The 26,239-nt window shown below is 43.9% G+C and overlaps 2 protein-coding genes across 5 annotated transcripts in view; both read right to left on the bottom strand.

Moving 5' to 3' along the window:
- The window catches only part of STYX (serine/threonine/tyrosine interacting protein), a 29,462-nt gene extending 20,808 nt beyond the window's left edge, over positions 1 to 8,654 (bottom strand). Inside the window, exon 1 of one of the 4 annotated variants that reach the window (XM_030562910.1) lies at positions 8,550 to 8,654. In XM_030562910.1, the coding sequence (XP_030418770.1) occupies positions 8,550 to 8,606 (57 nt within the window). In that variant the 5' untranslated portion in view covers positions 8,607 to 8,654. Of the gene's footprint in view, positions 1 to 374; positions 397 to 7,805; positions 8,071 to 8,549 lie in introns of those variants that run through there. The other 3 variants (XM_030562913.1, XM_030562911.1, XM_030562912.1) reach the window with 3 other exon arrangements.
- Positions 8,655 to 12,946: 4,292 nt separating this feature from the next.
- PSMC6 (proteasome 26S subunit, ATPase 6) lies at positions 12,947 to 25,917 on the bottom strand. Its single transcript, XM_030562909.1, has 14 exons — positions 25,772 to 25,917; positions 24,869 to 24,948; positions 24,465 to 24,504; positions 24,198 to 24,250; positions 22,892 to 22,959; positions 22,273 to 22,387; positions 21,203 to 21,290; positions 20,597 to 20,658; positions 20,384 to 20,507; positions 19,936 to 19,997; positions 18,332 to 18,452; positions 18,155 to 18,235; positions 15,865 to 15,936; positions 12,947 to 14,979 (listed from the first exon to the last, which is right to left on the bottom strand). Exons 1-14 carry the CDS (start codon positions 25,896 to 25,898, stop codon positions 14,861 to 14,863), a joined length of 1,212 nt encoding a protein of 403 aa, XP_030418769.1. The 5' UTR covers positions 25,899 to 25,917; the 3' UTR covers positions 12,947 to 14,860.
- Between the last annotated feature and the right edge of the window lie 322 nt (positions 25,918 to 26,239).

Below are 26,239 nucleotides of genomic sequence, written 5' to 3'. Positions count from 1 at the left end.
AGGGGAGTGCTTTACCTACTGGATTGTGGAGTCACTCACTCTCTCTCTGGCCCTATCAATAATTACTGAATACAAAACAGAGAGCTTCAAGAAGAGAGACTGAGAGCGCCACATCAGAATATCCCACAATCCAGTGGTTAGGGCTCTCACATAAGAGGTGGGGAACTCCTATTCAAATCCCATCACCTCATCAGGCAGAGACGGGAACACAACTGGGGTCACACACATGCCAGGTGAGTCCCCTAGCCAACAGACTGAAGGTTATGAGGGAGGCCTCCTCTGATCTCTTGGCTGGTTTGTGTGGGTTAGGTGTGCTCTGAGCATACTCGATCGGGCCCCACAGGCAAGATAGGAAGGGTAATGCTGAAGTTCACCTGATTTGAGGTTCGCACTGGGGATTACGCAGGTTGCCTATCTCCAGCTGGAGGCAGTACTGTTCATTCCCAAAGGCAGAAATTTAGACACCTAGAGGAACTTTAAAGCAAAAAATTTTGGTGTAAGTTTAGGCAGCTACAGGTGGCAGCTGAGGATTGCAGTAGTTCCTAAAAACTAGAATTTAGGCACCTAAGTCCCTTTATGGATCTGGGCCCAAATCTTTTCCCTCCCACATCTCACTTCTCAGAACTACCTTCATACTGTAGCAAGAATCCAACTTTGACTCTGCTTCTCCAAAGATCTTAATTCCCAACCTCGTAACTCCCCTTAATTACTGATATTTCCTCTGACAGTCTTTCTACATCCCAATTTTCTGAACTTTAACATGTCCAGGATGTTTTAACTAGGTTGCTGTGGTGCTCAAAGTAGGAAACTTTCAGTCCCCTGCATAACCACAGTTCTCAATTTCCTCTCTCCCTCCAAATCCAGGTTTTCCTCCTGCTATTCAAAGTCACTGATTTACTTTGCCCTAATTCCCTAATTTCATTTTCTACTATTAGTCTGTTCTGACAGTTTTAGCATCTTGACCTCACACCACAACTCTCCATGGTTGTGGGTTTGTTCTTTCACTTACATCCTCTAATTCTTTCCCCGGGGACTTATCTTGAAACCTTCCTTCTCTCATTAGCTAATCACTTTCTCCCCAAAACACTGTGATATTGTGCGTTAAGGGTCATATATACAACTTAAATTGGTTGTACTGATGGCACTTCTAAATACGAGTGCAAAATACAACTACCAAAAAGCCATAAAATGCATTAATAAAGCGATGATTGAACATCTAATTATATTAATTTCATCTAGTCTGATTCTTAGTTTTGCCCTTAATCAGATATACGCAGTTAGGCTGCTGAAAATATATTCAAGAGAAAGGTATGAATATTACTGACAACCACCTTTTCTATCACTGTAAAATGTGCTTCTTTAATCTCCATTTCCTACCAGGGATTGAAGTTCTTAGTAGCCACAAAAAGGAGCTGCTCTAGGGTAGTACGAAGCAGGTACAAATAGGCTGTCTAAGGAAAAGAACTGGGCAAGAAAAGGTGTTGAACACAACTCCCACACAGATCTTTCTAAGGAGTGGTTAAACAGAATTTGACACTAGTGCATCCATGCACAGCTGAGGGAGGCACATCCACAGAGATGGGGTGGGGAAGCTACATTTGACAATAAGCTTCTAATAGTTTGTTTTCTGTAGATATATCAACTATTTTTGCAGAGTACTTCTCCAGTGTGGCATATAAACTGCCATACAAATATTGTAACCTTTGAAAATACAGAGTGAATGCCAAAGCAGAAGTGGGAAGCAAGTTAATGGACGACGAAGACAATGGGGATTGGATAGGAAAACACAGCAAAACAACAGGGAAATTCATGGGGCAGCTGACAGAACAGAAACAGGTGAAGATAACCGAAGAGAAAGAGGGAACACAAATAGGAAAAAGTATGTAGTGCGCTAGCATGTTCTTTCAAGAAACAAGACAAAAGTAAACAAAGAAAATTAAGACAAAGGAAACTAGAAAGAAAAGGGAGAAACGTCCGTAAGAGAAGGAGAGATGGCAAGGACAAAATACTTTGTTTTGTGTGCTATTTCCTCCACCTTGTTGTATTAGTCTGGAAGAAATCCCATAACAATTTACAAACACTAACTCCGAACCACTAGATTACATCAATGCAATATTCTATTAACAACAGATGATGGAAGGTGAAGGCAGAATGCTGCCTCTCACTGTTAGGCACGTACGATAATCAGAGTAGAAATTTTGGTTTTTTAAACCGGATGAAAATACAAGGTCTTGCCTGCTCTACTGTCTGGATGACTCTGAGAACCCATGAAGATCTAGCAGAACACCACCACAAATATTAAGGAAGTGAACACATTTGCAACTGGCACCAGGGAAGGGATTTTTTACTAAGATTATTTCAAACTGTTTTTATATACACCTAATTCGGAAAAAGGCTGAGTTTGCTGGACTGTAGTTAGAAAATGCACCTCTTGTAAACTGAGCATATTGATTTGGACAGTAATGAGACAATAAACACGGAGCCTCACAATGTCATTTTTACAATCACTTTTCAGATTAGGCCATGCTCCTGGAAGCCGCTGCATGCAAGTAAACCTGTGTCTGTTGGGATTCCCACTGACTTCAACAGAGCCCCACACAGGTGTAGGGTCTAAACCAATGGTCACCAACTGGTCGATCCTAGAGGATCTCCCAGTCCATCGCAATCTCTGGTGGCACAGTGTGGCTACTGCTAAGGCAGGCTCCCTGTCCACTCCAGCCCCACGGTGCTTCCAGAGGTGGCCAGCGTGGCCCCACAGGCAGGGGTCTCCTTCCATGCTCTGCTCCTGCTTACAAGCACCACCCCCACAGCTCCCATTGGCCGGGAGAGCTGCAGGGCAGTGCTTGCAGAGTGGGGCAGAGCAATACGCCCCCCGGCCTTCTCCCCAGGGACAGCAGGAGTGTGTTAGCTCCTTCCAGGAGCAGCGTGGGGCCAGTGTAGGAAGGGAGCCTGCCTTAGCCTTGCTGCACCCGCTGCCAACCAGGAGCAGATGGAGGTCGGTTCTGCCTGGTGGGAGGCCACACCTCAACCCCCAGCCCTGAGCCACCTCCCAGAGCCAGTACCCCATCCCCCTCCTGCACCCCAAACACCACCCTGTGCCCCCTCCCAGAGCCAGCACCCCATACCCCTTCCTGTACCCCAGCCCTGACCCCCCCCAGCCAGCACCCCATACCCCCTCCTGCACCTCAACCCTCTGCCCCAGCCCTGACCCCGCTCCCAGAGCCAGCATCCTGTATCCCAACACTCTGCCCTAGAGCTTAGACCCCTCACCCTCTCCTGCACCCCAAGCCTCTACCCCCGGCTCAGCCCAGAGACCCCACAGACACTGCGAACCCCTCGGCCCGAGCCCAGCCCATACCCTGAACCCCAACCCCAACCCGGTGAAAGTGACAGAGGGTGGGGGAGAGTGAGCGACAAGGGCAGGGGGATGGAGTGAGCAGGGCGGGGCTTTGGGGAAGGGATGAGATAGAGCCTGCATTGCCCTTAAATTCAAAAAGTGATCTTGGGCATAAAAAGTTTGGAGACAATTGGTCTAAAGCAATCATCACAGATGAGAGGACTATCAGCTTCTGCAGCTGTGAAATGCTCCCCCTTTCACATATGTATTTTGGTGACATCCTACAAAATTAGGCTCAAGATTTGTTTTCTTTTTAATTTGTACCACTTGCTAGCATTGTGCAGCATTTTTTTAAAGCCTTTTCCCTGTCTGATTTTTATTTGGGTATGTTGATCATACATTTTAACAGGAAAAAAACCCACTTTTTTTATTTTTAAGTGCCCACAGACCATCAGGTATTAAAAGTTTGTATTAAGAGGAGTTTTGTTGGGTTTCATTTTACAGTAATCTACAGCTCATGTAAAAGTGAAAGCTTAAGAAAATGTTCCCAGTTTTTCTTATATTTTTAAATGTTTACACAGAATAGTTGTAATCCATCTGGGCAAAACAGATTACAAAATTTTAAACCACAGACAACTGACTCAAGATTAGTGTTACTATGAATGTCTGCCAAACAAAATGAGTCCTCCCAATTATTTTTATATGGAATAATATAATAGACTAAAGCAATAAACTAGTATGCAAAATACACCAAGGCAATGGTTCTCACCCAAGGTCTGCGGGGACACGCAGAAGTCTTCCATGGGGTACATCAACATATCTAGATATTTGCCTCGCTTTACAACAGGCTACATAAAAAGCACTAACAAAGTCAGTACAAACTAAAATTGCATATAGATAATAACTTGCTTCTACTGCTCTATATAGTATACACTGAAATGTAAGTATAATATTTATATTTCAATTGATTTATGTTATAATTATATGGTAAAAATGAGAAATTCAGCCATTGTTCAGTATTAGTGTGCAGTGACACTACTGTATTTTATGTCTGATTTTGTAAGCAAGTAGTTTTTAAGTCGGGTGAACTTTGGGTATACAAGACAAATCAGACTCCTGAAACAGGTACAGTAGTCTGGAAAGTTTGAGAGCCACCATACCAAGAGACTGAACTCCACATTAAGAATGTTTACTTTAGGCACCTGCATCCAGATACTGAACTATAATCAAGTTCTAAAAATTAAGACTACAAAATGGAAATGTTAAATCCTTAACTCTTTCTTCAAACTAAAATATTTTAGCAGTGATTACCACTGCATTGTTTCAATTACATAGATACGGCTTTTTTCTACATTTCTGGCAAACACTAATTTATCTTTCTCTCTCAAAATTACGATTTTTCTTTATTTATTCCTTCCTTTATTCATCAACATCAGTTATTACATGCTGGTTCTGGGGAACAGTGTATTAATTACTGCTGTAGGGCCAGCAGAGAGAACATAAATACAAAACGTAACTCCTAAATGGGTGGTTTTTATTTTAATTTCTCAGCATCTGAGCAGAGGGTTTTCTCCAAAAAGTTTTAAGAGTTTAAAGCAGTAATAATCAAATTGTTAAAGCAGGCTGAACTTTGGACCTAGTGTACTTTACAATGTACCTTTCAGATGTAGAAACAGTTATACCATTTTTCCCCCTTGTGTAGTTTCTGCAGTTTTTAATGGAATTTGACAAGCAATAATTATAAGATGTAGACTAATTATGTAGGGTTTTGGGGGGTGGGGTTTGAAAAAGCATGAGAGTTTAAGGTTTAAAATTATTTTGGAGAATGTAAAATCATTATTCAAAAAGCTCTGACATGTTCAATATTATTGATCCATAATAAAACAAATGCTTATAATTGTTAACACACATTCACAGCATTTACCAGATGTGCTTTGCCAGACCTGTGATATATTTCTAGTATGTATCAAGATGCAAAAAAGAGAGAGAGAGAGAAAGACATTCTCGATAGGAACCTCAGTGGCACTGAGAGCTGGAAATATGGCTTTAAAATCTAATCAGAGTACAAGCGGAAAATGGTAAAGAAGTGGTCTCATCTGAGACCTTATTAGCTCATGTCACAAAATTGCACAATTTAGCATTACTGCAGTCTGTGCATCAGCACAGAACAGTGGAGATAATGCAAACCAGGACTGATGTATGCTGGCAGAGATGTGTGGCAGAAGCTTGATGACAGCACCTGCCTGCCTACATTGTGTCTACCTGGAGACCTTGATTGAGCTCCTCCTTTGCATGAGCACCAAGTTCATTCAATTAAAGTAAATACAAAGAAAAATCAGAAAACGTGAGTCATCCCAGTAATGGCTGTGGGCGCTCAGATGAGAGAGGCAATTACAAGTTCCAGTACTGGAAAAGGTAGCAGACTACAAATACTGCGGAGGCATGATGAACTTAACCTCACCCCAGCAGGTAGGGGTAAATGCTGCCTTGTGTTTCTTAATTGAAGCCTTCTAGCTCAGTGGTTCTCATCCAGGGGTCCAGAGCTCCCAGGGGGCAGGGCAGGTGCGAGCAGATTTCAGGGAGTCCACGAAGCAGGGCCAGCATTAGACTCGCTGGGCTCAGGGCAAAAAGCCAAAGCCCCACCACATGGGACTGAAACCCCTGTGACTACAGCTGAAGCCTGGGCAATGTACCTTCATGGGGCCCCCTGTGGCATGGGGTCCCAGGCAAGTGCCCTGCTTGCTACCCCTTAGCGCTGGCCCTGGCTTTTCTATGCAGAAAACCAGTTCTTGGGCACAATTGGGCCATGGAGTTTTTATAGCATGTTGGGGGAAGGCTCAGAAAGCAAAAGGTTGACAACCCCTGTTCTAGCTGATTGAAGGATGGCAGTGATGAACTCTGAAAGGCATCTTTATCCAAGGCTAGTGGCTGCAATATGCAGCCTGGAAGGGTCATCCCAAATAAATTGTTTACCAGAAAACTGGCCTGTTGATTTTTACTCTTGGATATTATGCAGAGAGAAATGAACTAGAATAAGAACTCTTACATTACAGAAAGTAGTACCCACTGTGACTCAGGGTGACGATACTGACGCTCCTATCAGATGACATTCCCAACATTCTTGATAATTTTTAAACCGTGGTATTTTATGGTTACTTAACCTACCATACTAGTCTTAGGTATTACAGGAGTCTCAAAAATTATGCATTGTTATATTACTTGTACTAATCTACCTTCTTGTGGCAATGTATAAGAGACTAAGTTTCAGCTTTCACTGAATTGTTTTGTTGTTGTGGACTGGACAAATTTAATTTACTTCATTTGCTTTTCCAAAGCATATTTTAAACATTGGACTTTATAGCATCACAAATGATTTTAGGCTTCTCCTTGTCAATTTGCTTTACTTTTATAAAAATATTTTCTAACATCAGTAGTATTACAGTCTTTATGCCTTCCCACAAATGGGGACTGAAGGGATTCAAGTTAGACAACTTACATTTTGTAAAAACATTTACAAGATCTGTGATCAATAGAAGTGTTTTCACAATTTAAAAAGAATATTTCCAACTTTTTTCCTGTCACATTTACAGCTCTAACATTACGGCATCATGTTAACGTATGAGAACTATAAGGGATTAGTCTGTTTTCATTATCTAAACTGAAAAATGCAAACAGAGAAGTAAAATAGATTTATAATTTCAGTTTTAACTAAAATAGCTGTAACATTAGCAATGATTTATTTTCAAAATAGGTTTACCCAGTGTCCTTTCAAAAAAATGCTAGCTAAAATTGAGGTTTAAAATGTCAAAACACATAATTCTGGTTAACTATTTCTGGACACAGCTTTGGCAACATGCATGGGTGCTCTAAAGTGGGCAGATATCTTGTTTAAACAAACAGGTATATTACTGGCTACCCTGCAGTCCGCTGGGAACACAACTTGTAACTTGAGTTCAGAAGCAAACTATATTATAATTGTGTTTGAGAATGTCTCTAAAATTTTAGACAGTTACCAAACCTGGTATGGAAAGGGCAATAAAGAAATAGTACCAAAACAAGAAAATAGATATAATAAATTAGGTATTGCAAATAGCTTACCATAACACAAAACAAGCAAGCAACAATAATTCTCATCAATACAGCTCTGAAGGCAGTGCTGCCACCAGTGGCAGCACAGAAGTAATAGTGGCAATACCACGACCCCTACAGTAACCATGCAACCTCCCCCAACAACCCTCTTTTGGTTCAGGAGCCCTACAGTTGCAACACCATGAAATTTACAATTTTTAAAATCCCATGACACTGTAATTGACCAAAATGGACTGTGAATTTGGTAGGGCCCTACCTATATGACATTATCAAAAGGTGCACACTTGTGCCTCTTTACAACATATGAAAACACATTACCCGTACCCAAGACTGGCACTACAGATTTAAGCCACATTCAGAAATCAAACACCAAACTGACCTTGCTCTTTTGACACCACACAGGGAATAGTCTCCTCTTAGCCGATATTGCCACCTGTCTTAAACTGCAGGGCACTCACAGCTCTTCAACACTAAAAATATTTCCTCAACCAAGGAGCACCCAATTGTTTCTACTGTATGGCACTCAGTAAATTGCACACACCTGGAGAGGGGATTTCCAGGTGACCCACTCCCCTCGATGTCTAAGAAATAAGGCAGCAGGCAATTGTCCTGCCCCGCACTATCAAAACGGGCCACCTGACAGGCAGCAGCAGATGGCAGGAAGTCCCTCGTGATCCCAAGAGAGGGGAGAGGGCGCCGTGTTCAGTGGCAGGCTGGGGTACGAGGTGGGTGCCTAGGTGGTGCCGTATTCACCTGCGGGCAGGTAGGGCCTTGCGGGCAGGTTTATTCAGTAGCCAGCGGCAGGGGGTCGGGAGGGCCCCTCACAGAAGTCTCCTCGTTAGGAGGCACAGGAGGGAGGGTCCCTAGGCCCGCGATGGGGGGGCTGCCGCACCCCTGGCTGAAGGGGGTTCAATGGGTCAGCACCCCCCCTGTTAATGTATGGGGGGGGCAGCAGAGCTCCCACGGGGGAAGGAAGAGGAGGGGGGATGTCCCGGGGGTGGGGCGGCCGCGGGGCACACAAGGCCGCGCCGGGGGGCGGGGAGGGGGCGCTCGGGCCCCTGAGGTGGCGCGGGGGGAGGGGACGCCCCGTCCCCAGGCCCGAGCGCGCGGCCGGGCCGCTCACCTCGGAGTCCTCCTTGGCCTGCGGCAGCGCCGGGAAGGCCGGGCGGGCGAGCTCCATGGCCGGGCGCACTCCGGGCGGCGCTGGCTACTCGGGCAACGGGCCCGCGGGCTCCGCCACGGGCGCGGCAGGAGGGGCAGGCGGCGGCGCGCTCAGCGGCTCGCGCCCGGCCGCCATGCTGCTTCCCTCCCGCGGCCGCCGCTCCCCGCCCGCCGGGCGCCGCTCCAGCAGCGTCCCCGCCCCGCCCCCCGCGAGCCGGGGGCGGGGCCCGGCTTCGTCAGAGCCTAGGGGAGGGGCCTAGGCGGGGCCCAGCCTGATCAGAGCCCGGGGGCGGGGCCCGGCTTCGTCAGAGCCCAGGGGCGGGGCCCAGCCTGATCAGAGCCCGGGGGCGGGGCCCGGCTTCGTCAGAGCCTAGGGGCGGGGCCCAGCCTGATCAGAGCCCGGGGGCGGGGCCCGGCTTCGTCAGAGCCTGGGGGCGGGGCCCAGCCCGATCAGAGCCCGGGGGCGGGGCCTAGGCGGGGCCCAGCCCGATCAGAGCCCGGGGGCGGGGTCTCTCTAGGGAAGAAGAGGTTGGGGGCGGAGCCTGTTGGCCGCGCTCTCAGCTGGGTCCGTGTGGCCCCGGCCGTGCCCCGGGGAGAGGCCGGGCTGGGCGGTCCCCGGCTGCGCCCCGCGCTGGGGATGGGTGAGAAGCGCATACGCCAGTCCCAGGAGGAGCGGGCTTGGCCCGCACTGTCCTCCCGCCCGCCCCTGGGCGCTGCAGCGGCACCGGGCTCTGTCGCTCCACCCAGCTCCAGTCCAGCCGTGCTTGCCGAGCGCTAGGGGTGCTGTGCAGCCGCAGCTGGTCCTCGTTCCGCCGCGACACCCGGCCCGGGCCAGCCCGCACCTCCCCTGCTGCAGCTCTCTGCTTCTCCAGGCTACAAGAGCCGCTCAAACTTGCCACTTGCTGCTGCGACTTTCTCTCTTGATCTCCCTCCTGCCCCCTCTCATCCCCTCCCTTGCCCCGCACTCTCCCCAGGCTCTCACAGTACAAGTGTGCTTTAGGTTCTCCCAGCTTAAAGAGCCCACTTGCCTCTCCAGTTCCTGTCCCTTCCCCCCTTTAGCTCTAACCTCATTGAACAAACTGTCTAGAATGGCTGTAAAAGCAGCAGAGTGTCCTGTGGCACCTTATAGACTAACAAACATATTGGAGCTTGAGCTTTTGTGGGTGAATACCCACTTCGTTGGATGCATGTCTGGACTTTCTCCACTCTAAGCTGGCTTCGACCCCTGGCAATCCACTGCAACTTTAGTGGCTTCTTTCCCTGGCTAAAGCTCAGAGCCTCCCCTCTATCATTAGTTATGTTGTAGGAGCCTTAAACATGGACCATAACACCATGGGATCAGACACTCTAGAAGCAGAACAGAAAGTTAGATTGTAAACTTTTTGGAGCAGGGACTAAGTATAAGACAAAAGATGGATACAGGCAGGTGAGGGGGAAGTCAAAGAAACAAGGCAGTATTTGCCACCATCCTTATCCTCCTTGACCTGCCTGCTTGCCTTCAATGCTCTTGACCAGTGGTTTTCAACCTGCAGCATGGTGGTGGTCAGGGTCCGGAGTCAGGGCTAACACTTGGCCCCATACAGCAGGGTGTGGGTCAGGGCTGCTGCACAGCTGGATGCCACGCATCCAGGTCCAAGCTGCTAGTCCGCCCTGCACAACAAGATCCAGGGTCTGGGCTGCCACATGGCCCCAAGCAGCAGGGTCCAGGGTCACAGCTGCCCTGGCCCCTGGCCCCACTCTGTGGAGCTGTCTCTCGCCAGGGAGTGCTGGGCATAGGGATCTGCAGGGGCTGGGTGCGGTGATTTTCAACCTGCAGCCCAGGTAATACATTGTGGGCTGTCTCAGACCTGTCTCCTTCCGCCCACACTAAAATCTGACATCTCTGATCTTTAGCCATCAGCTTCAATTCAACATGCCAAAAACAGAACTCCTAATATTCTCCTGCCAGCCTACCTCAATCACTGTGGACAATACCACCATCCTATCCCTCAGGCCTGTAAACTGGGTGTCATCTTTGACTTAGTCCTCTAGGTCCTCACATCCAGGCTGTCCCTAAATCTCCCCAATTTCTTCTGCATAGTGTCTCTAAGACACAGCCTTACCTATCCATCCACACAGCAAAACTCACAACCAGGCTCCCGATATCTTGTATCTCAATTACTGTCCTCGGACCTTGACAAATGCAATCTTACCTCACAGATCTATTCAACATGTTGCTGAAAAGACCTAAGTGATTGCTTTTTACCATCACTCCTCTCTGTGTACTACCACTGACTCTCCTTTCTTCACTGTACCATACATACACCTACTCGTCCTCACTTTCACAACCTATCATTACCTACCTGTCATTTCATGTGCTATAAAGGTATCAACTCCTACTCTGATCAGCCAATGATACCAGCCTGAATAACTCATTTGTTAAATTTTCCCCTTTGTGTTTACCCCAGCGCTGCCTCATCTGTGGGAGGAGCTCCCTGTAAATATCCACAAAGCTATAGCATTGTTCTCCTTCAAACAGTTACTACTATGCCTACAAATAAACAGGCAAACGGACAGCTGTGATCCCTGCCTATCATGCTGACCAGCATGGGCTCAATGTTTCCTTGTCCATCTCAGCTATGTTCACCTATTTTCTCATCCTTTACTTAGATTGTACTCTTTGGGGCAGGAATTGTTTCTTTGTTCACTGCGTGTACAGCACCTAGCCCAGGAGCATCCTGGCCTATGACTGGGCCTCTTGGGGTATGTCTACATTGCAACTAACTTGACTCAGGCACAGACTGGAGCCCAAGCTCTGGGACCCCCACAAAGGGGGATGGTCCCAGAGCCTGGGCTCCAGCCTCAGCCCAAACATCTACGTAGCAGTTTTACAGCTCTGTAGTCTGAGCCCCACAAGCCAAAGTCAGTTGACACATGCCAGCTGTGAGTGTATAGTTGCAGCAGAGACATTACCCGTAGGCACTACCCTGCAAAAGGAAATAACTAAAGCAAAACCCCATTTATCCGATCTAATTGAGACTGGGGTCAGAACAGATAATCAAAAATCCAGGGAATGGGAAAGTGCATTGCTGCAGCTCCCTCTAGCAGCCACAGGAGAACTCACCCACTTCTGCCCCTGGAGTCCTGGCTGTTTGGTTGCTGCAGAGAGCCAGAATATGGAGAGTCAGACAAATGGGGTTCTACTGTATTCTGCTCTTGCCACCTCACTTGAACAAATTTTGCCTATTTTCTCTCCTTCAGAGTCAGGAACCAAATATGTCAACTGACCTCAATGCTGAAGGGAGGGTTTGCTCATAGTGAAGTGACCAAAACAACAAGTGACGAAAACAACTTACACCTCTACCCTGATACAGCGCAGCCCAACATAACAAATTCGGATATAATGGCGTAAAGCAGTGCTCCAGCGGTGCGGGGCTGCGCACTCTGGCAGATCAAAGCAATTTTGATATAACACAGTTTCACCTATAATGGGGTAAGATTTTTTGGCTCCCGAGGACAGCGTTATATCGGGGTAGAAGTGTATTAGCAAAAAAAAAACAAACAACCCAGTGGGATGCTGTTGCAACAAAAAGCAAACATGATTCTGGGATGCATTAACAGGTGTGTTGTGACCAAGATACAAGAAGTCATTCTTCCGCTCTACTCTGCGCTGGTTAGGCCTCAACTGGAGTACTGTGTCCAGTTCTGGGCACCCCATTTCAGAAAGGATTTGGAGAAACTGGAGAAGGTCCATAGAAAAGCAACAAGAATCATTAAAGGTCTAGAGAACATGACCTATGAAGGAAGGCTGACAGAATTGGGTTTGTTTAGGCTGGAAAAGAGAAGACTGAGAGGGGACATGATAGCTGTTTTCAGGTATCTAAGAGTGTTATAAGGAGGAGAGAGAAAACTTGTTCATCTTAGCCTCTAAGGATAGAACAAGAAGCAACGGGCTTAACCTGCAGCAAGGAAGGTTTAGGTTGGACATTAGGAAAAAGTTCTTAACTGTCAGGGTGGCTAAATACTGGAATAAATTGCCTAGGGAGGTTGTGGAATCTCCATCTCTGGAGATATTTAAGAGTGGGTTAGATAAATGTCTATCAGGGATGGTCTAGACAGTATTTGGTCTTGCCATCGGGCAGGGGACTGGACTCGATAACCTGTCGAGCTCCCTTCCAGTCCTAGAATCTATGAAAAAACAGCAAACAGACATTCAGTTGTATGCACAAGAGATATATGGATCTTTGTAATATACTATGTTTTAGCTTGAGCTTAATAAGAGGGTTTTAGTTAGATTGTAATGATCTAGGAATCAGTTTCTCTACCTATCCCATTCATCCTCTCCAAACTCATGTAACAAAATTTGTATATATTCTAAGATGACTGTAGATCTATTCAATTTTATTAAACTTTCATCTAATTGTTTCTGAATACATTCAGACTTTCTGTAACAGCAGCATTTAACCATGCATATTGACATCTAGCCCTATTCAGAGTGGTTTCATGATGGAAATAAATTAACACTGACATTTATACCACTGACACTATAGACAAGGTAATGCTGTACAAGAGAAACATGCATGCTCTTCCATATGTAATGACAATCATTAGCTTGTTGTATCCACTTATCAAAATACTGTTGCCTGTGCATCGTAGTAGTTCTGTATTTTAAACTAGTTTATTAAAAGCTCTTGTGTGGTTTTAACAAGGATAGTACTACAGTTCATTCTGTACTAGCACATAAGGCAAACTAAAATGGCATGGCTTTAGAAAATTTTTAGAATCTTCTAACTTGTTTGTGAATTGGATAGGCACAGAATAATCGAGTTGGGGTAGTCAGAAGTGGCCAAAAAATGGAGTCTTAATACATACAGAAGCATCACTCTTGTGATGTTTGTAAAATTTACCTAAAAGTTGAAGTAAAATACAAGCACTATGGAAAACGTTTCCCTACACACATCAAAAGTGGAATGAAAAAAATCCACATTGATGCAATGTGCTGGACTGCATGAACAAAGCATTCCTTGGCTTCTGAGTTAGAGCTTTTTATGGTGCTTGAATGATTCCTCAAATTAGCAGTTGCGGTAAACAGTTCCCAGTACATGTGGAGGTATTAGGCAGCGGGCCAAATTCTGGCCCGTTACAATCCACAGCGGAACAATACTTAGGCCCTGTGTATTCCATACCTCTCTGCCACTACCAAAACAGTGTTGTTTAGATGCTACAATCTTACTATTTTATGGAGGACAGTCTCAGTTGCTATATGACAGAAATGACATCTGGAAGGTGGAGTGAGAGACATATTTTAAAAAGTGACTTGGATCGCCTAGTGGGAGGAGAGCTGTTTTTACAAAGGTATCTAAACCAAAATAAATTAAACCCGACCTGCTTGACAGTTTTAGTAGTTCTAGATTGAGGCCCTGATACTGTTGTTATTCTTTAAACATGAGTTACATGGTTTTCATAAAATCAAAATGTCGTTTGGCTGTGTAGGCTACCTACAAACATTTAGGAGTGTGGCACTTTCAGAGAAGTATATATGAAGCTTTTGAAAAGAATTGTGCTAACCGAAATCAGGCTATAACAAATATTGTTTAGTTAAATGATCATTGCTTAAAATTCATTAAGTTTTAGTTCCAAGTTTCAACAGTAGAATCTTAAAACAAAAACAGTACCCGACCCTCTTCCACATGGACAGGCAACATGAAATTGTTACACACTATTAAGAGCTCCTTAGATTACATTTCCTAACTTGTGTTTTAGGTACATTGTATCTGACACACCAGTTCTACCAGTAGAGAATTTTGTATAGATTGTTTATCAAAATACATGCCCAAACGGAACATGATCATTAATATCAGAGATAAGTAGCACTTTAAGTACCTAAAGAATTATAATGAATGCTCTTATCTAAAGAGGTAGAGAGGAGGTACATATGAAAGACTTAAAGAAGTTTTATTCAACTGTTTAAAGGAAAATGATATAAAATGCCAGGAAATGCACTGACTTTCTTAAAATTTGCTAAGTTCAACCATTTGGGTATGTTTATAAATTCACACAGTAATTGTTATGAGAACACATCTCGCTCCTTAACTTGGGCTGCAATGAATGCCACATTTTCAGAACTGTACAGAACACACTTCTGTAACTGACTTGTAACAAGCATCAATTACTTGCTTATGGTGTTATACATACACTTGTAATAAGATCATAGCCAAGAGGTACATTATTTCTTTTCTTCTATACATTAATCCAATATCTTCTGTGCAGTCGATCATTAACTATGTGGTTAATTTAAACAGGTTTGTAATCCAGTTTAGACTCCAGCTTCTTAGAATCAGCTACTTTTCTAACAGCTTTCATGAAGTCTTCCTGAACTACGAAGTCATGATCAGCACGAATTGCAAACATACCTATGAAGAACAATTTGAGAAATTGCTAGATATTTACAGAGAGTTAGTGTTACTAGCAGCAATAATATAGAACTGAAACATTCCATAAAATCCATCGCTTTATAATTAAAAACATTATAAAGGATCAAAGTTAAAAGTTACATACTCAATATGGAGATTCAGCAAGTAACTTAATCAGTTTTGTATTTCTTTTCATGCACCTCAGACATGTTTGGAAACAGAGTAATTATTCTGGAATAAAGTCACTTTCATTCAGGCAAGAAGCATCCACACAGGGCTGTTATATCAGCTTAGCTATAGAAGTATAATTATTCAATTACAGCTATACCAGATGGCTTCACAGTGTAGACAAGCCCTGAGTGGACAATATTTTCTCAAGAAGAGTAAGGCAGGAACATGGGGGAAGGGGGCAGGGGGGGAGAGATCTCCCCAAAACTCATTTTCTGTACTACTTTCTGTACTGGTATAAGCCGTAAAGAAATATTTTAAAAAAGCAGATTTTCATCCAGTTTCAGGGAATTTCATTTTACTACTTCTCCCCACACTTTTAAGGTGTATGGGCATATATAAAGATCCTTTCCAGTGTGCATTTGACCACGATGTCAGTTTCAAGGGATCAATTTTTAAAGTGCTTTGAAACTTACCAGTGAAACTCACTATTATGTTAACCTAAGTTTCCAGCCACTGATGTAAAAAATGTAAATGCTAGACAACCCTCAAGAATGAATGCATTTAAAACAATGAAACGTTTACAAACCTCATGTTCATCTATTATACTAAGAACAGATCAGAGAAACTAGTCATGAATATTTAATGTTTATAGCAAGATTCAGCACATGAAAATGAACCGAGCAAATGAATACAAGTGAGTGAGGAGCCTCTTACCTGCTTCAGTACAGACATTTCTCAAATCCGCTCCATTAAAGCCATCTGAAAGCTTCACAATTGCTTCATAATCTATTAACAAAACAAGAATGCCAATTAACTAGAAGTACAATGTAGTATGTGTTCTATTGTAGTGCAACTTCAGCTATAAAAAAACCCTGAACACTCTACTTTGCTTCTCAGTGCTAGTGAAAAAAAGTTAGCTACCCTGATGATTGTATTTACCAGCTATGTCATTCCTCCATTAACATACAAATCTAGATATAATTATTCTGGGTTTATTTTATTTAAAAATTACTAATTTTAACGTACATATACCAGAATTAAATATAAAAGATGTACACTAAATCAGTGTTATAGCTGAGATTTAGATGCATATGAATAAAAATAATTTCAACATTTATTAGTCCCACAGTAACCCTAACTTGGCCCCCTAGGCCAATGGGCTTTAAAGAAAAAAAAAGGTGTTAAAAGCACTATCCTCTATTATTACACACCCTTAAAGTGTGTAGCTAGGTTACAGTTTCTAGGGTATAAGTTCACAAGTTCTGTGCATTTCAGATTTCCAGCAAATTTTTGACTGCATATTCAGTTTTGAGTTGGGGATACAAGATACTGAGTGTCTGAATTAACAAATCCATTTTTTCCATAACTTTTAAATTCAAATATCTTAAACCACAAATCTGATTTTTACCAAAAACTTGTCAAAATAGTTTCCCTTTTCATTATGAACACCACAAGACACATTAGCTGAAATGGTATTTTTATTTTATGTTAGGAATCTGAAAACATGGGACTAATATTTCCACCCGAGCCGTAGCTATATCATTACCGTAATTAAGTGGCATTCTAGTCTAACAAATTTACATACGTTTGTAAGATCACAAACATGGAAACAGTTTGCAGATTACTTATCTTCACAAAGAATTTTAAAAAGTTACGTCTCAAGCCTTAGCTGTCTGACACCTACTGACCAGACAGTGATACAAAAAACAGGTGTCCCTCACACTGGGTCCAAGAACTAGACCAGGGGTAGGCAACCTGCGGCACGTGAGATGATTTTCAATGGCACTCACACTGCCCGGGTCCTGGCCACCGGTCCGGGGGGCTCTGCATTTTAAATTTAATTTTAAATGAAGCTTCTTAAACATTTTAAAAACCTTATTTACTTTACATACAATAATAGTTTAGTTATATATTATAGCTTATAGAAATGGACCTTCTAAAAACATTAATATGTATTACTGGCACGCGAAACCTTAAATTAAAGTGAATAAATGAAGACTCAGCCCAGCACTTCTGAAAGGTTGCCGACCCCTGAACTAGACAGTATCTTGCTAAAGAGCTTAGTACCGCTCATGCTCCTATCTGGTTTCTTGAAAAGGGTATGCTGGGGTTCCTTTCAGGGTGCTATCTGGATTCAACTTCACAGTTCTCTTTTGTATCAGCTTTAGCTAGTTGGTGTCTGAAACTGAGCTCCTCTCTCCTCTTCCTGTGAGGGGGAGACTCTTCCTCTTCCCATCTCACATCTCTTGGAAACAACAGGCAGGGAAAAAGCCCTCCGTCAGTAGTGAAGAGGTGTGCTATTCTCAGTCTCTCTTCCTCCTTGTTTTCAAGTCCTCTTCTCCACCCCACCCCCAAGTTCCTGATAACTTCACAGTGTCTCAGCTGCTTCTCACAGATTTCCTCAAGGCAATCTCAGAGGGAAGCCAAGAAGATTCTGGTCAGTCTGCAGTAACATAACTGACCAGAATCTTGTCAGTTTCACGGTACAGCTGCCTCTCCCACCCCTGTCCCAGATAAAATTTGCCCTACTCCTTAATGGCACGTGCATTCTTTTTCAAGCCACAGTTACAGCACAACCTAACAGCAATACTACTGTAATTTAAAAGATTTCCATGTAAAACCCACTTTTCAATAGCTCATAGCTTTCAGAGTATTCCTTTTGGACAGAAATACCCTTGTTTGTTCTCAGACCCATATATGGTTCTAAGGTTTAATTTTTTTTTGACAAATGGGAATGTTTGCTTACAGCAAGGCATTCCATTATACAATGGAAAGAGTCCAACCTGACGTAAGTCAGACAGTTTCTCTGATTCGTAGCCAAATTTAGGAGGGCTACTACATCCCTAACCCTCATATTTTTACAAAGTGAGGTTCACCAAGGGATCTATTTAAGAAATACTGAGGAACGTTTTTGGGAAGGTGGTGTTAGGGTAACCAGTAACCAATTCACCTTCCCCCTCACTTTTACGCTCAGGAGAAATATTTAAGCAGCTCGTGTACTTACCTATTTCACCATGTTTAGTGATAGGACCTGCATGAATCTTCAATATATCTAATCTGGCTTGTTCATTTGGTAAATCAATATCTAAAAAGAGAGGGTTGGGGTTTTTTTTAATTAAAATGGGTGAACAAGGGTAATTCAGAATTACACATTCGCTTAAGAATGAAGATGTCAACTCACGGATTTTTCTATCCAGTCTTCCAGGACGCAGCAATGCAGGATCCAAAGTGTCTGGTCTATTTGTAGCCATGATCATTTTAACTCTGTGCAGAGTGTCAAATCCATCCATCTGATTCAATAACTAGAGGAAATTGACTTTTTTTAAAAAACAAGGAATTTTTATAAAAAACTTAACATGTTCATAAATCTAAATAGCTCACACTATCTTCCACACACTTCATTTTCACTAGTGATCATTACAGATAAAAGGATCGATGGAAACGATTCTAAAAACAATGCTACTCGATTCTTAACCGTGATGATCCAAGAATACCACAGCTCCCCATATATTCCATAAAGGAAAACTCTAAAAAAAGAAAAAATTGGACAAAAAGTAGGAACAAAACAGCTCAAAAATGGAAGATTGCAACATTCTAGTCACCTTGCATTCTCTCTTTTTTCCTCCAAATACTAAAAGCCAGTGATTGGCAGTTATACTTTCAATATAGGATGATTCACACAAACTATGTTTGCAGAACAGCCCCTAGAATATTCAATCATCCCTGAAGACACTTCATTAGATATATCCAGTTCTGCTATGGAAAACTCACACCTCTATTCTTTGTGATTATTTTATACTACAAGTGAGGCAGATATATTTGCTTAATATGCATTCTTTCTGGGCTGAGAAAACATAAATCAGACCAGTGGGATCACGCACACCAATCAGACCTAGAATTCTTACTAAGAATTGTGTTACTGGGTTTTGTTTTTAATTCTCTTAACATGCACGAGTGTTCCATTTCCAATTACCTTAGTTCACCAATGTATTTACTATCCCAAATTGATGACAATGTGTGTTGTTAACTTTAGATATCTTTTGAACAGAAAGCCTCTAACCTGCAAAGAGGTTTTTCCCTTGAAAGAGATGACATCCTCCAACACCTAAACAAGGTGCGTTAAGTGTCGGTGTAGTCAGTTCTTGTGGACAAAGCACAGAAGGCCTGATGTAGCAGGTTGCTGGTGCAAAGGCACCTAATTAACTCCTGCTCAGCCAGCCCCAATCAGGGGAAATAGATTGGGGCTAGAGAGAAGTCTGGTGCCTGGCCTTTAGAACTGGCTGCACCTGTGGACCTGAGGGTTCAAGGGCTATAAAGGCTGGCTGGCAGCCAGAAGGAGGAGATGGTCAGGGGAAGGTCAGTTTCTGGGCTGAGGGCAGAGTCTGGGTAGAAGAGGAGATTGTAAGGCCTTCAAGCTGTATATAGTATATCACTGGTGGTGGGAGAAATGTGTAAATAAAGCCACAGGTGCTGCAGAAAGAGAAGCCTCTTTGTGCTTTATTGGGGCAGCAGAGGGCCTCAGGAAGAAGGGCAGGCAGAGGACCTTGTTACACCTGAGCTTGAGTCTTGGCAGATAAATGCTCTCAAATCACTTTGATGTTAATTACATACAAATCCATGGCCTATGTATTTTGGATCTCCAACTGCATTTTTTTTTAGTGAGGTATCTCAGTTCACTTTTAAACACGACATTAGCACAGCAGCCGTTCCAACAATCTGGATAATATATGGATTTGCACATCTATTTTTCACTTTACCAGAAAAGATTACATATTAGACATTTACCTCCATTAGGGTTCTCTGAATTTCTCTATCAGCTGAAGTTCCCTCAGAGAAACGACGGCCACCTATAATATATATTAACTTTGGAAGTTACTTGTACTTTTTTTTTTTTTTTTTTAAAAGGATCAAAAGGGTTTCTGAGCTAAATAAATGTTAAAGTACTACAAATCAAATTAAGTGTTAGGTAAAATTAAATGCATGTTTAAGAGTACCATGTATCTTGGTCAAAGATCCAAATCAAATGCAAACAGGTCTCATTTTAAGTTAGCTGTAATGGGCTCCAGAAGCAAGTTGAAAGGAGAGATCTCCTCTACCCTGTTCATTCCGCACAGAAAGGTTCCCTGACAATCAACTTCATATTAATCTTTTTAAGAAAAGCAAGACTATTACTTCAGAGCTGGATTAAATAAATCACAAGAGACTTTAGCCATCTTAGAGTTCTTAGCCTTACCAATAGCATCTATTTCATCCATGAAAATGATACATGGCTGATGATCTCTGGCATAGTTGAACATTTCTCTGATCAACCGAGCGCTTTCACCAATGTACTTGTCTACAATAGAACTAGACACGACCTGTTGAAAATGAACAGGTATCATGAACAAACAGACTGAAGCACAACTAGAGGGACTATCATTATTTGAAAAGAATGACGTCGTTTTACCTTTAAGAAATTGCAGTCCAGTTGGCTTGCAACAGCTCTGGCTAGTAGTGTTTTCCCAGTACCTGGACAGACAGAGAATGAAGCTGTTCAACTTGTAGACCAATCGCTAAAGTTACAGACTGAAATATATTTCAAGGGTAGAAGTACAACAGAATACAGCAACAGGTTTCCAAGGAGGGCAGCTCAGCACTAATTATTTTGCAAGGCAGAGGCCTCCAAACTGTGAAGCGGAGGAACACTTAGGGGTGCGCAGCTGGAGCCCAGGCCACCCCCCACAGAGAGCAGGGAGCGAGTGCCAGCCAGCTCCGTCCCTGTTCCCCAGCTGCTGGCTCCACACCCAGGGGGGCTCTGGCCCCACCCCCAGCTATGGCCCCCTTATCCCTGTCCACATCCCCCACTCTGAGATGCATCCTCGCTCCTGGCCCCAGGGGGGCATGGATGTGGGAAAGGGGGGTGCAACCTAAAAAGTTTTGAGACCACTGTTTTAAGGAGAACTGAAATTCAGATACTTAGATTATAGGTTTATGGACACGAAGTCTCATTCTGCCTTAATTATGGACAGAACTCAAAACTGGAAATGAAAGGCAGCTACAGACGTGTACTCACCTGGTGGGCCATACAGCAAGCAGCCTTTTGGAGGTATAATTCCCACACGCTGAAATAATTCTGGATTTGTAAGCGGTAACTCTATTACCTGAGAAAAGAGGCAGGTAAGTAGTGTTTAGTTTTAAAGGAGATCCTTGACTATTTACTGTATGCTTAGATGCTATGGTACAATATATAGGTATGGATTTCCCAATAACATCTTCATTCTTTTCCTCTAGAAGACACTACTAATCCCAGCAAGTACAATCTCTTTATATAGGATCAGAAAGAGTTAGCTATAGAAATGCTGTCAGGGAGTTTTTCCTTTGCCTGTTTTATGGATTAAATATGAGGATCTGCACAACTTATTCCAATCTCTCCAACATCTTGTCTAAAACCTTCCTGTAACTTGCTCCTTTGGACAAAGTTCTGCCCCCTGTCATACACATGAATATCCAGAGTAACTCATTTCAATAGTTACTCTAGTGCAAAGACTAGAATTTGACCCTTTGTCGTTCTCGTCCACCGTGTGTTGCACTTTTACTTCATGACACCCCCTCGACTTGGAAGCATCCTTCAAACCCATCTATTTTCGCCTAGCCTCCCAATGTTCATCTCATTTGCAACTCCACACCCTCTTGTACCTGAATTGCAGACGTGCACGTTATATTCCTCAGAGCCAGATTATCTGCAATCTGGTATAGGCCCCTGTTCTTTCAGAGGCTATGTTGACCACTATGTACATTAATGGAGATCAAAAAGTATTTTTAAATAGTGTCCTAAAAGCTCTCCTTCCTACATGAAGTTAATAAGGTGCAAATAATGCTATTCTTTAATATCTGGTCTCATGATTGTTTAAGATTAAAAACCATGATATAACATGATTATCTACACATTTATGGCATGGAAAGGAAAACCCTCCCCATCCCGTCAGAAAACTATCAGTATATAAACCTTTCCTGAACATCTTTAAATAGCATGTATTAGACTTTTTAGACCTTTCAACTCACCTGGCACAACATGAAGTACAATTTTTCCTCAGAGCAGATACCTCTATTCAGTACGTATTTCAGTAATTAAACATTCAGTACCTCTCTTAGCTCCCTGATTTGTTCCGATAACCCTCCAATCTCAGAATAAGAAACATTCCCAGGATCTTCATGAGACATATTGTAAACCAATGGATCCACTTCCCTTGGCAAGTACCTGTAGCATTTGAGTATTAATAAAACCGATGTTATCTTTTCATTCTGCAAACACTGTATACTCAATCATTTAAATAAATTAGTGCTGATTGGCAAATGCTTGTTTCCCCTGTGAAAAATTGACAAAACTTTCCCTCAAAATTCTGTAATAAACATTTTTTTTTATCTTTGCAATAAAACTTGAAGACTAGCAGTCAGAAACTTTTCAAAAATGAAACTTTGGGGGAAGGGGGAATTCAATAAAATTCCCCAAACTTTGACAAAAACAGACATTTCCCATAGAAGTTTGTTTTGATTAAAAAGTAATTTCAAACAAAAAATTATGATCAGCTCTCATAGATCTGTTAGACCACCATGGAAGTATTTGCCCATAATGTATATATGTATTTGGAAGAATTTTTAAAGCAGTACAAGATTTATTATTCATATGTAATATCTGCAACATATTTAGATCAACTCTATCCTTCACATAAAGAAAAAAAAAATCTTGGTGGCAAAAGCTTACCTCATAATAGTTAGTGTGGTCATGTCCAGAGCAACTCTTGTCCCAGGCTTCAACTTACTTTTGTCAAGCTAGTTTCACAAGAGATTTTTCTATTAGAAATTGACTCAACCAGCAAAGTGATGGAATTCTATATTTCTGTAGTAATTGTTCTTGTTTGGTATGACACAAAAAGTGTTTAGTCTCAGCAAGGATTCAGATGGTGACCTTCCCTTCTCCCTCGGACAAGTGAAGGGAGCTGATCAAGGGGAATCTAGTGGTTTCTACTACCACTGCAATTCGGGCAGGCAGTTTTGCTGACCACGTCTTCCAACACCAGGGGTGGGCAAACTTTTTGGCCCAAGGGCCACATTAGGGAATAGAAATTGTACGGCGGGCCATGAATGCTCACAAAATTGGGGTTGGGGTGCAGGCTCTGGGGTGGGGCTTGGAATGAGGAGTTTGGGTGTAGGAGGGTGCTCTGGGCTGGGAGTCAGGGGTTTGGAGGGCAGGAGGGGGATAAGGGGGTAGGTTCTCAGCGGCGCTTACCTCAAGTGGCTCCCGGAAGCAGCTCCAGCTCCTATGTGGAGGCGCAGTCAGGCGGCTCTGCATGCTGCCCATCCGCAGGCACCACCCCTGCAGCTCCCATTGGAGTGCGTAGGAGCTGGAGCGGGCCCATGCTGCAGCTTCCGTGAACCACGTGGTGCGGCCTCCAACCCAGCATCCCGGACACAGTGCCGGAGCGGGTCCGAGCCTCATGGTGCAGCTCGCAACCCAGCGCTCTGGCCGGAGCAGGGGCAAGCCGTGTGGTCCAGACCCAAAGCCAGCACCCTGGCCGGACTGCTGGAGTGGGGCCAAGCTGCGTGGTGCGGCCCTCAACCCAGCGCCCCAGTGGGAGCTAGCAGCCCATAGTTTGCCCACCCATCCTACACTATGCTTCCTGTTGCTTTGACCATTCCTGACCCATGATGGTACTTCATCCCTCACACAAAATCAACTTGCATTTAAGGAATGAGGTTCTGGAATAGGCTTAATAGCTTATATTTAACTTTATAAGAAGGATCAAACTGAAAAACTAAAAAAGTAACATCTTGGACTGTGTCTGCTTTGCCTTATTATTCCCAAAAATTCATTCCAGCATTCCTGGCATATCACTACCTATCACAAGGGTGCAGAGAGCACCACATCTATATGTTGTTAGCCAAGCGCAGCTTAAAAAGTGAAGTACGAACTTGCTAACTTTAAAAGTCTAACAAGAAAAATGACTATAATACGTATAATTGAATATTGGAGCAAGCTATTTAAAAATATCCAAGCAAAGCAGAGTTACCTGACGACGACAGCCAACCACATATCTTGGTCCATTTGTAGCTTTCACAATGACTAGAGAGAGAGAAAAAGACAGAGAAAACAAGATCACACTTTTTTTAACCCCTCTAATTGCTGGTGCAAAACAAGTAGCAATTATACAGTATTTTCAGAATGATGTCTAATTAATAATGCTCTATTTCATTCTTTTAAAAAATCATAATTTAATTGGCTTATTTTAAAAAACAGAGGTTTCAAAAAAGTAAAACACATCACCTAGGGAACTTACATTTCTCTTCTGTTAACTGTTTAAGAACCTCACCAACAATCTATGAAAAAAATTGAAACAAATATTAGCTACAGCTATGAAATTATATTAGTATACAGAACATTTAACATAAATTCACAGCTCTCTCTCTCTGCCCGTAACCTTCAACTCCCTTTTCTTGCTCCATAAGAAAAGCCTACTACTCTGTTTCTTTCTCATTGCCCCATACACCAGGAACAACTGTTAAAAATATACCTACTCTGTGTACTTACCTCCTGTAAAGACCACACCATGGCACACATTTGCTCTTATGGTATCATATCCCATTTATATCCTTCAATTTTAAATCCATCTGTGGTAATAACTTGCTAAGCACAGTTCACCTACCGCACAGTGCCATACACAGTTGTGTCATCACTGCATACCTGTCCAACACTTTGCAAAGCCTTGAGGTCATTTTCAGATTTTTCATACTGCTTGGTAAGTTCTTTCAGTTGTTCCCTTACTAAAAAAAAAAAAAAAAAGGGTTTGGTATGCCTTTAATCCACTAGAAACCAAGTGCAAGAGCCAGACAATTGGCGGAGCTGATATAACTGCATTTAACAGTTTCTGGGTAAAATGAACACAGGAGAATCGGCAATGAGCTATTCTTGCTAGTAGCAAGTATCAGAGGGGCAGCCGTGTTAGTCTGGATCTGTAAAAAGCGACAAAAAGTCCTGTGGCACCTTATAGACTAACAGAAGCATTGGAGCATGAGCTTTTGTGGGTGAATACCTAATACGTACTCACCAATGAAAACTCATGCTCCAATACTTCTGTTAGTCTATAAGGTGCCACAGGACTCTTCGTTGCTTTTTGCTAATAGCAGTAACTCTATCCCAGAACAGATACCCAGCCATTATCTCTGGATTGCAGACCAGGTATCCTAGGCTAAGCCCAGCACAAAAACAAGGGTCTTCAATCGCTTGTCAATACGCCTATATCCCTGCCCCTGGGTGAAGAGAGTTAGCTCAGAGGGGCCTAACCCCTCCCTGCCTAATAACCAATGGGGGGGGGGAGCGGGGGCTGGAACCCTTGGGCCCGGACATGTCCCCCCTTGGTGGGGATTCCATAGGGATCAACCCCCCCGCCGGGATCAGGGCCCGAGCCCCCAGCCCAGCCTCCCAGGATACCCAGCGGCCGCAGCACAGGCGCTACCGGCCCCCCGCCCCAAGTGGGCCAAGAGCCTCCCCCCTCGGAACCGCTCCCCACTCCAGGGCCCCGGGCCGCGCCGCTCCGCTCGCCACCCCCGCCCAGCTGCCCCGCGGCCCCGCCCCCGCGGCGCTCACACTCCTTGAGGCGCCCGTCGATCTCCTTGTGCTCCAGCAGCTTCTTGCGGTAATCCTGCAGCGCCTTGTCTCGCGGGTCCGCCATGATGAGCAGGCGCCGCTCATAGGGAATGCCGGGAAGGGCCATGGCCGCCGGGGGCAGGGCCGCGCGCCGCCGCCGCCCCCGCCCCGCCCCGCGCCCGCCCGCCCGCAAGCCCGCCGCCCGGGCCGACAGCGCCCCCTGCCGCCGCGGAGGGGAACGCGCTGCCCACCGCCGGCCGCGCACCCCATTCCCCCAGGGTCCTAGCGCCCTCCCTCTGTCAGGAAAGGGAGGCAAATTGCAGGGCAGGGGCAGCATTAGGCGGGCTGCAGCCGGGAGGAGCGCAGGGCATTGGGCTGGGTGGGACGTGTGTGTGGAAAAAATGCATGAGCTCGAAACGTTGTCAAAGTGAGAGTTGTGTAAATCTATCGATTTTTTTAAAAGAGCCA

Source organism: Gopherus evgoodei, chromosome 4, assembly GCF_007399415.2.
Source record: "Gopherus evgoodei ecotype Sinaloan lineage chromosome 4, rGopEvg1_v1.p, whole genome shotgun sequence".
In the NCBI taxonomy this organism is placed as follows: Eukaryota; Metazoa; Chordata; order Testudines; family Testudinidae; genus Gopherus; species Gopherus evgoodei.
This window is presented reverse-complemented; position numbering and strand designations above follow the sequence as displayed.